This window comes from Oncorhynchus mykiss, chromosome 21 (genome assembly GCF_013265735.2).
Source record: "Oncorhynchus mykiss isolate Arlee chromosome 21, USDA_OmykA_1.1, whole genome shotgun sequence".
NCBI lineage: Eukaryota > Metazoa > Chordata > Actinopteri > Salmoniformes > Salmonidae > Oncorhynchus > Oncorhynchus mykiss.
In genome coordinates, this window is record NC_048585.1 from 20,423,073 (window position 1) to 20,433,135 (window position 10,063).

General features: G+C 41.9%; 1 protein-coding gene across 2 annotated transcripts; it reads left to right on the top strand.

Annotated features, from left to right (window-relative positions):
• Positions 1-263: 263 nt before the first annotated feature.
• LOC110499971 (serine/threonine-protein kinase 38-like) lies at positions 264-8,993 on the top strand. Of its 2 annotated transcripts, none has more exons than XM_021577053.2 (13): positions 264-1,070; positions 2,682-2,821; positions 3,654-3,705; positions 3,864-3,986; positions 4,210-4,417; positions 5,159-5,313; positions 5,471-5,573; positions 5,700-5,761; positions 5,995-6,112; positions 6,243-6,366; positions 7,224-7,319; positions 7,526-7,617; positions 8,210-8,993. In XM_021577053.2, the coding sequence occupies exons 2-13, from the start codon at positions 2,688-2,690 to the stop codon at positions 8,332-8,334; spliced, it is 1,392 nt and encodes a 463-aa protein (XP_021432728.1). In that variant the 5' UTR covers positions 264-1,070; positions 2,682-2,687; the 3' UTR covers positions 8,335-8,993. The 2 variants fall into 2 exon arrangements, with proteins under 2 accessions (XP_021432728.1, XP_036813110.1); XM_036957215.1 differs by lacking the exon at positions 264-1,070 and adding an exon at positions 1,434-1,576.
• The last annotated feature ends 1,070 nt before the right edge of the window (positions 8,994-10,063 follow it).

Consider the following 10,063-nt stretch of genomic DNA (forward strand, 5'->3'; position numbering starts at 1 on the left):
GAGATCCCTCAGGAGACCATCCGCCACCTCATCAGGAACATGCCCAGGCGTTGTAGAGAGGTCATGCAGGCACGTGGAGGCCACACACACTACTGAGCCTCATTTTTACTTGTTTTAAGGACATTACATCAAAGTTGGATCAGCCTGTAGTGTGGTTTTCCACTTTAATTTTCCTCCAAATCCAGACCTCCATGGGTTGATACATTTGATTTCAATTGATAATTTGTGTGATTTTGTTGTCAGCACATGCAACTATGTAAAGAAAAAAGTATTTAATAAGAATATTTCATTCATTCAGATCTAGGATGTGTTATTTTAGTGTTCCCTTTATTTTTTTGAGCAGTGTATTATTTATCATAAAATATTCAACCGGGACATTGATAAAACTCCCTCACTAGCTGGGAAACCGGCCTTCAACATTTAATTGAGTGAGAAGTGTTCCAGAGGCTGGCTACATTGTAGTCCTATCATCGTGAAACCATTCCCTGTAATGTACTGTATTTTCAATTACTACAATGTAGGCAGCCTGGAACGCAACCACGCTCAGGGTAAACCGGTGGACGGACCTGAAAAAAAGGCATATTACTTTCCTCTGATTGGTAGCTAGCTAGGTTACGTCCCCCAATATTTCCACGACCGATTGGTTAAAATAAAAATGTATTTCATTTTCTCTTCTTCTATTGGCTCATCTCGGTGTCATTTCTGTAGCATGTACTTGCGTGGAGTGAGCGTTATGTTTTTAGTGCATCCATTCTGGGACTAATTGGCTATTTTACTATTTACAGGGAGGGTTGAGGTCGATGATTGATGAGTGGAGACGAGCAACGCTTACCAAACCCTTGTACTGTTAGTCTTGTTAAATATCAAAAAATAGTTGTCATTGACTCAAGTCTTTTATTTTCTCCATACACAGTCCGTGTTTGCATCTAGTTAACGCTAGATAGCTAGTACCTAACGTCGAGTCTTTCCCCTCATTCCCTAGCCAAATTTACGGACCTAAATTCTGTCATATTGGAGCAGGGCTGGGCAGCTAGCCTAGCCATCAATTGAATCTGGAGCAGGATACAGAGGTAGGTAACTAAAAGCTATTATTAAATCCAAGTCTGGATAGTTTTGACGTTGATCAACAACTATCAAGACATAGACAGCCTACACCTAGCCTAGATGTCAAATTGCAATGACAGTATTCAATACAGTTATCTTCTCGTTGGCAGACTTGTTTCGTTGCATGCATACCTGTGGTTTTGTCATGTTTACGTCTGTTACGCAACTCAATGCACAAATCATGGCAATGACGTGTTCATCATCACCTGCTCGTACAGTCCTTATTATTAACACTGGCGCCACATAAGCAGCGTCCTCATCATGGCCATCTTGTTATATACAGTGAGTCATTGGAATTGAATGAAATAACATGTGAAAACATTCCAATGTTGCGTCTACGTCCAATCCTTTTCTATTTTGGATCTAGCTATGTATCAAATTCAATAGTTAAAAATTCACAAATAACAATGGGACCTCCGAAGCACTGGACCTCCGAAGCACTGGTTCAAAACATCACAATTCACAAGCTTTGGTAAGGCCATCCGAAATCTCCCTATTTCAATCATGCCTGAGTAGTGATGCGATACAGAATATCTGAAATCCACACAACAAAGGACATTACTGCTAGTACTAACTACTAGCTTAAATCTCAGGAAAATACAATATGTCGATGTTGCTAAATTGACATACCTAATAGTATAATTAAAGATGGCCTTTGCATAGGGAAAGCAGAAGAAATTAAGGGTGATGTTTTAGGCAACCGGAGTAGGAGCCTGGTGCACAACTCATGAAAACAGGCATTGGAAATTGTGTTGTGATTCATTGGACTGGTACATGAGCACAACCCTATGGACCAGTCCCCCAAGACACTCTTCCTCACTGCCCATTGAGATGTTGCTGAGGGCATGGAGCTTGGTGTTGTTCTTGGCTGTGTGTATGTGTACCAGACAGTCCCCCTCCCTCTGGCATCATGACTGGGTCTTTTCATGCTGAAGGGGAGTTGCTTCCTGTCCGATGCTGACTCACAGGGTGGAGACCACTTGGTTTCTTGATTGCATGTTTAACGCCCCCCCCCCCCCCCCCCCCCCCCCCCCCACACACACACACAATGGCCCCTCTCTCTGCACCTGTCTTTCAAGAAAGCGTGAACTTGCATCAGTGTTTTTTTTGGTTACGTACACAGTTTAGCAGATGTTATAGCAGGTGCAGAAAAATGCTTATGTTACTAGCACCTAAAAATGCAGTAAAATGTCATACAAGAACATAAATAATACAAGGTGAAGAAATATCCGAATGAATCCAATTAACCTAACAACCCAAATACCACTAACAGTCATCCAAATGCAATCTATACGTATCTACACTGGATGAATTTACATAAGATATACTATGAATGGGTACAGCAGTAAGATTAGATGTTTTAGTGTGGGCATAACTGGTCTGTACTATGCGAAGACAAGTTAAAACAGGCTCCTCACTGCTAGTAATAGACAGTAGCAATACAATTTCTCTCAGATATTACTCAACTGGAACTAAAAGCTATTGGATGTACAGTAGGCTTATGTTGAATATCAGTCAGTACATGTGTGTTGGGCCTCAGTCAGTCAGTGTTGTCATTGTTTCCCTTTGCTCTACAGGATAGTATGGCCATGACGGGAGGGACTGCTGCTGCCCTTCCCATGAGCAACCATACCCGGGAGAGGGTGACCGTGGCAAAGCTGACACTGGAGAACTTCTACAGCACTCTGCTGACACAACACGAGGAGCGAGAGACAAGGTACGTACGTGTCTTCTATAGGCCACCCATGAATGTGACAGCCAGGTGTTCTGAATATTTGCATTTGGCAACGCAAGCTTGTTTTGGCTACATTTTAAGAGGACCCAAATAGTGGGTTGTTATGTTGAGAGAATGGGAGAGACTTTGTTCTTTATAAAATGGCTGGGGTTTATTCCAACCCGAGCATCCTCACGTTTGTGAGCTAGCATCACAATCCCAACTGTTTAGCCAAAGTACGGTGGCTCCTGTAGGACATCTCTACTATGGAGGGTGAAACCGTAACGCACAACAATAACATACAGTGGGGCAAAAAAGTATTTAGTCGGCCACCAATTGTGGAAGTTCTCCCACTTAAAAAGATGAGAGGGCTGTAATTTTCATCATAGGTACACTTCAACTATGACAGACAAAATGAGAAAAGAAAATCCAGAAAATCACATTGTAGGATTTTTAATGAATTTATTTACAAATTATGGTGGAAAATAAGTATTTGGTCACCTACAAACAAGCAAGATTTCTGGCTCTCACAGACCTGTAACTTCTTCTTTAAGAGGCTCCTCTGTCCTCCACTCGTTATCTGTATTATGGCACCTGTTTGAACTTGTTATCAGTATAAAAGACACCTGTCCACAACCTCAAACAGTCACACTCCAAACTCCACTATGGCCAAGACCAAAGAGCTGTCAAAGGACACCAGAAAGAAAATTGTAGTGTAACAACACTGGGGTTGACTGGCTTCAGAGTAACTAGACTGGGGTCGACTGGCTTCAGAGTAACTAGACTGGGGTCGACTGGCTTCAGAATACCTGCATGTTCCCCTCTGTTTTTCCAGGCAGAAGAAGCTGGAGAAAGTCATGGATGACGAAGGCTTGATAGATGAAGAGGTAAACATCCACTCGTGTGGAATGATGGCTTTAATTCCAATAATGGATTGGAATCAATGTCGTGGGTAGCACTTTCTTTGCATGTTTGTCACATCTACTATTTTAGAGGAAGCCAAATGGAACTGATTATTGGTGTCTCTGTGCCCGTTTCTCAACAGAAGGTCATGCGACGCTCCCAGCATGCCAGGAAGGAAACAGAGTTCCTGCGGCTGAAGAGGACCCGGCTGGGCCTGGATGACTTTGAGTCACTAAAGGTCATTGGTCGAGGTGCCTTTGGAGAGGTAGGTTATTATATCTCTCTCTCTCTGTTTATTTTCTTTATATGGACCTTTGCGTGTATGCTGGTATTGATTGTGGATTAATATGGTCTTTACTGAAGTTTTCAAAAAAGTTAGCAATGCATGGTTTGGTCTGACCACTCATTTATAAAGCAGTTAGCAACTAATTACACTTAAGCCTCTCAAATGTGGCATACTCATGTGTGACTCCTACGTTTGTCCTCAGGTCCGCTTGGTGCAGAAAAAAGACACCGGGCACATATATGCCATGAAGATCTTGAGGAAAGCTGACATGTTAGAGAAGGAGCAGGTTGCTCATATTCGGGCAGAGAGGGACATCTTGGTGGAGGCGGACGGGGCCTGGGTGGTTAAGATGTTCTACAGTTTCCAGGATAAGAGGAACCTCTACCTCATCATGGAGTTTCTACCTGGAGGTGGGTTTCTCTTGCTGGCCACAGTCTGACTCCACAAATTACATCAAACCATTTTGTATTAGAAATAGATATAGTGACATTACACATTGTACATAGAGACATCTAGAGCAGGGTTATTTAACCTTTCCCATCATGTTAGTAGTACAAACTATTTTCACATCTTATCGGGTGAATGATAATGTCAAGGAAGCAATCAATGAATAGATTTGGTAGATCTATTTTCATTATTTTAACCTCCCCACATGATAATTGAAAGAGGGAAGTATAAACTTTAACATGGCCAAAAATGAATGTCCAAGTTAAGAAAGTTTTACTAGCAGCTCCACTGAGTGTAGTTAACAAGAACAATGAATGTAATTTGGTCCGACCAATCCCGGTTCTTGTTGCGTCATGCTGATGGCAGCGTCTGGTTTTGGCATAAGCAGCATGAGTCCATGGACCCATCCGGCCTGGTGTCTACGGTACAGGCTGGTAGTAATGTGTGGGGAATGTTTTCCTGGCACACGTTAGGTCCTTTGATACCAATTGTGCAACGTCTGAATGCCACACCTTGTACTATCCATGCCCTGACGAATTCAGGCTGTTCTAGAGGCAAAAGGGGTTCTACCCAGTACTGGATGGGTGTAGCTAATAAATTGGCCAATGAGTGTATGCTGTTATTATTTAATTTAATTGGTCATCTGTTACACACATCATGTAAAAAAAACGGGGTTAGTGGCATAGTGTCATTAATATGTGCAGGTGACATGATGACCCTGCTGATGAAAAAGGACACCCTGTCTGAAGAAGCTACCCAGTTCTACATAGCTGAGACTGTCCTGGCCATCGACTCTATCCACCAGCTGGGCTTCATCCACAGAGACATCAAACCTGATAACCTGCTTCTGGACTCCAGGGTGAGACACTGGCCTGGTCCAGGCCTACCCCTGTACACAAACAGACACATGCTCAGAGACACGCACACAGAGAAGCATTCACTTACAGATGGCCAATTAAAGTATATAATAACTGTTTGTATTGGAGGTGTGATCGGAGAGTCTTTTGCTTCTGCAGGGCCATGTAAAGCTGTCTGATTTTGGTCTGTGTACGGGACTGAAGAAGGCCCACCGTACAGAGTTCTACAGGAACCTCACACACAACCCTCCCAGTGACTTCTGTGAGTCACTCTTTACAACTTGTGAATCATTCACTTTTATTTTCATTCAGACAAAATATAATTTGTTTATTCAGTCGTTTTAATGATAGAACACTGCCATGTCTTTGAACTTGAAATATTCCACAGCTTTCCAAAACATGAACTCAAAGAGAAAAGCAGAGACGTGGAAGAAGAACCGGAGGCAACTGGTAAGAGTTTGGATGTGAGAGACTATATATTTTATTGCCTATTATATCTTTGGTACCGCCCTTCTCATTGGTCCTTTGAGCAGGATCCCTCTCGGGGATCTCATGAATGTTTTTGTTAAGGATTCTCTGAGCACCACAGACCATGCACTGTGAAACAAGCACACCCAATACTGTAGCCTTTGGGTTGAATTTACATATTAGTGTCTCCACATCTGTTTGTGTTTAACCAACAGGCCTACTCCACAGTGGGAACACCGGACTACATTGCCCCGGAAGTGTTCCTGCAGACGGGATACAACAAGCTCTGTGACTGGTGGTCTCTGGGGGTCATCATGTATGAGATGCTGATAGGTATGTCTATGTAACCGAGTCAATTACAACATGCCCAAGTATGTTAGGACGTTTTTTCAGAAAGTTAGCTGGCTAACTCATTGCTCCTACTTTGTAACATACTGACATTCTCCCCTGTTGTGTGTCTCAGGGTACCCCCCGTTCTGTTCTGAAACACCCCAGGAGACGTATAGGAAGGTGATGAACTGGAAGGAGACCTTGGTCTTCCCCCCTGAGGTGCCCATCTCAGAGCGGGCCAAGGACTTGATTCTCAGGTTTGTGGTCATATGAAACCTTATAGGATATCTGCTTGTGTGTATGTATCAAAAGGTATTGTCCTCTTAGGAGAAAAGTATTAACACTTTACTGGTATCATTTTTTTAATTTCACCTTTATTTAACCAGGTAGGCCAGTTGAGAACAAGTTCTCATTTACAATTGCGACCTGCCCAAGATGAAGCAAAGCAGTGAGACAAAAACAACACAGAGTTACACATGGAATAAACAAACGCACAGTCAATAACACAATAGATAAATCTATATACAGTGTGTGCAAATGTAGTAAGATTAGGGAGGTAAGGCAATAAATAGGCCATAGTGGCAAAACAATTACAATTTAGCATTAAACCTGGAATGATAGATGTGCAGATGATGATGTGCAAGTAGAGATACTGGGGTGCAAAAGAGCAACAAAAAAAATAATATGGGGATGAGGTAGTTGCGTGGGCTGTGTACAGGTGGAGTGATCTGTAAGCTGCTCTGACCGCTAATGCTTATAGTTAGTGCTTTAATACTTGTTATAAAGATGTGTGAGCCTTTTATAACGTCTTATATTTTAGGCCTATAGCTTCACATCTGCTAGATTGGGAGAACTCAAAATAGCTGTTACTCATGATCATTATGAGATGTTAATGACGAAGACATAAGGTGGTCATGCATGTTAATGACATGTCTTATAATACATTAGAACTGGATCGTAAGTCACATCTGCAGGCTGAGTTACCAAAATGATCACATCCACAAAAACACGCCGTATCAAACTGCAGTAAAGTAGACATTTTATTTCAGCGCAATAAATTTCCTATTTTGTGAAACAAAGGCTTTGGTGCTCCAACAACATGAACCCATTTTAGGTACTGTAATGATGCTGAGAACCGTGTTGGTGCTGTGAGTGTTGAGGAGATGAAGAGTCACGCCTTTTTTGAGCCTGTGGACTGGGAACACATCAGGTATGTGTTTGTTCTTCAGTACATACGTGTGTGTGTGTCTAAGCATGTGTGATAGCAATATCTTAAAGGAGGTATAACATGAAATCACAGCCCAAACAAAAGCCAAGTCACTTAGCTTTAAATTGGTTGTCTTTGGTGCGTTTCAGCAAAAGGCATTAGGAAAAAGGTTTTAAATAGACCGACTCACATTAGCTTTCCTTCCATAGGGAAAGACCAGCCGCCATCTCCATTGAGATCAAGAGCATCGATGACACATCAAACTTTGATGAGTTCCCAGAATCTGACATCCTTCAGCCAGGTAATAATAATCACTTTGTTTACTGTTACACTTTGTGTATAACTTTAGACCGTCCCCTTGCCCATACCCGGGCGCGAACCGGGGACCCTCTGCACACATCAACAGCAGTCACCCACAAAGCATCATTACCCATCGCTCCACAAAAGCGGCGGCCCTTGCAGAGCAAGGGGAACCACTACTTCAAGGTCTCAGAGCAAGTGATGTCACCGAAACGCTATTTAGCACGCACCACCGCTAACTAGCTAGCCGTTGCACATCCGTTACATCTCTATTACTACTTTGAGCTGCATTTCATGTATGAAAAGTTTTTCACAATATTTATGAAATGAATGATAAAATGTAAAAACTATGAAAGCAGAAGAAACATTTGTGCTGCAGTGCAGGTTTGCTTTGGTGTACAGGAATCTTTGAGTCATCTCCAATTTAGATGAAATAGGACCCATAGTCCTGTTGTTATTCATACATTCCTACACTTCTGAGATCGAGATTAATTTCCTATTCAGTTTTGCCCTCTAGTGGCAAGGAGGCGACAATAACACTGGTGTTAACCTTAATACACTGTTGTATATAATTTACCATCTTGTTGTTTCAGTTTCCAACGTGACAGAACCAGACAAATCCAAGGACTGGGTGTTCCTGAACTACACCTACAAGAGGTTTGAGGGGCTGACTCAGCGAGGCACCATCCCCACATACATGAAGGCAGGGAAGGCCTGAGATGAGGAGGGCATGAGGGAAATGGGAGAGACAATGTAGACACAGGGTTGGGCGGTAAACCCCTGCTGTTTATTATCAAGAATAATGATGAGGAGGTTCTTGGCTACATGCTTCACCAGGGTTTTCCTGCTTGGCCACATCCATTGGGGCACCAACGGCAAGAGGAACAGGGATATAAACAATACATGTATCATATTTTGTCTTAGGCCTTGCTTGGGCTGTTAAAGGGGAAGTTTGTGTTTTACAACTTGATGTTAGATGGTTCCTCAACCTGAAAAAACTGAACTTCCCCTTTGAAGTGACTACTACTAGGTGACTAAATCAATGGGCGGTTCTTCTGCCCAGGCGTTGCTGAATTATGCCCGATTTTACAACACCTGGATAGGTATTTTACCTATCGGCTAACCACATGTTATAGCAATCTGGTGTCCGACGGCATAGTCGATGACGAGGTACGCAACCATTGGTTGATGCAACGTCTGAGCAGGGGAACGCGACCATCATATCTGCATGTTTACACACTGATTTGCAGGGTCTAAAACGCTGGAGAAGGACAGGGTATTCGTTGGGGGTTATCTCGTGACCTCATGTATGACTGCAGAAAATGCATGTAGTTAATGTTAAGTAAACGTGGTTTGCTAAACTTGTAGGTATAAAAAGTTCTAACGTTTCAAGTCTTTTATGGGTGCCATGTTAGCCAAAAAGTTTCATTCTAGTTACAATGCAAATAGTAATCCTTCCGTCATGGAACGTTCGCTGCTAACATGGAGTATGGTGAGCCATCCGTACATGTATCTATGGCTCTGGGATTAATCCATTGTGGTGTCTAATTTAATGCCTTGATAATCTGGAATTTAATAGCTCTAAATTATTTAATGGTGTCAGAGGAATAGAAAAGTGTTGCATTCTAGTGGTTGAGATAAGAAACGGTAATGTAGAAGCAGATTTGTTTTTGCAAGTTAGAGATCTTGTCATGGATGTCAATGAAAATGCAATGCTACTAATACTAAAAAGTAGCAATATGATGCAGAAAGTAAACCGTATATTGGGTCAATTTCTGCAACAACTAAGCGCGTTGAAGCGTGATGCTTAACTTCTCTGCTTTTTTGGTCGGTGTGAAGCGAACCCGTGCACATGCGCAGATGCTGTGTGTGACTGCGGGAGAGCAACGTCTTGCATCTCGCTCATCTCGGTATCTGCGGTGCTGCTCGTGGCAATGTCATTTCGCTGAGTGTAACTTTACATTAGTTACATTTTTGTTAAAATTTATTGACAAATATCAGATGGCACTTTTTTTTTGTTTAAAGAACATTGGAAATCATGTTTGATCTCCACTTCACATCGCTCCCCAAAATGCATCCATTTAAGTTGGGAACTACATTTTCAATTAAATGTACTTTTTTATAGTAAACATTTACTAAACTTTAGTGAACACCCGCTGTGGGTGATGTCATAAAAATAGATATTCAAACGTAAGGGTCAAACATTTCAGTGATTCTGATTTAGTTGTGCACCTCAGCAACTTGCATATCCAATAATCTAAACTCGTGTAATGTTGCCCTTGCTACATTCCCCTTGGCGTTTTTCCTATTTTGTTGCATTACAACCTGTCATTTAAATTTATTTTTATTTGGATTTCATGCAGTGGACATACACAAAATAGTCCAAATTGGTGAAGTGAAATGAAAAAAATAACTTGTTTAAAAAAAAACTTAACGTCAACGTGGCT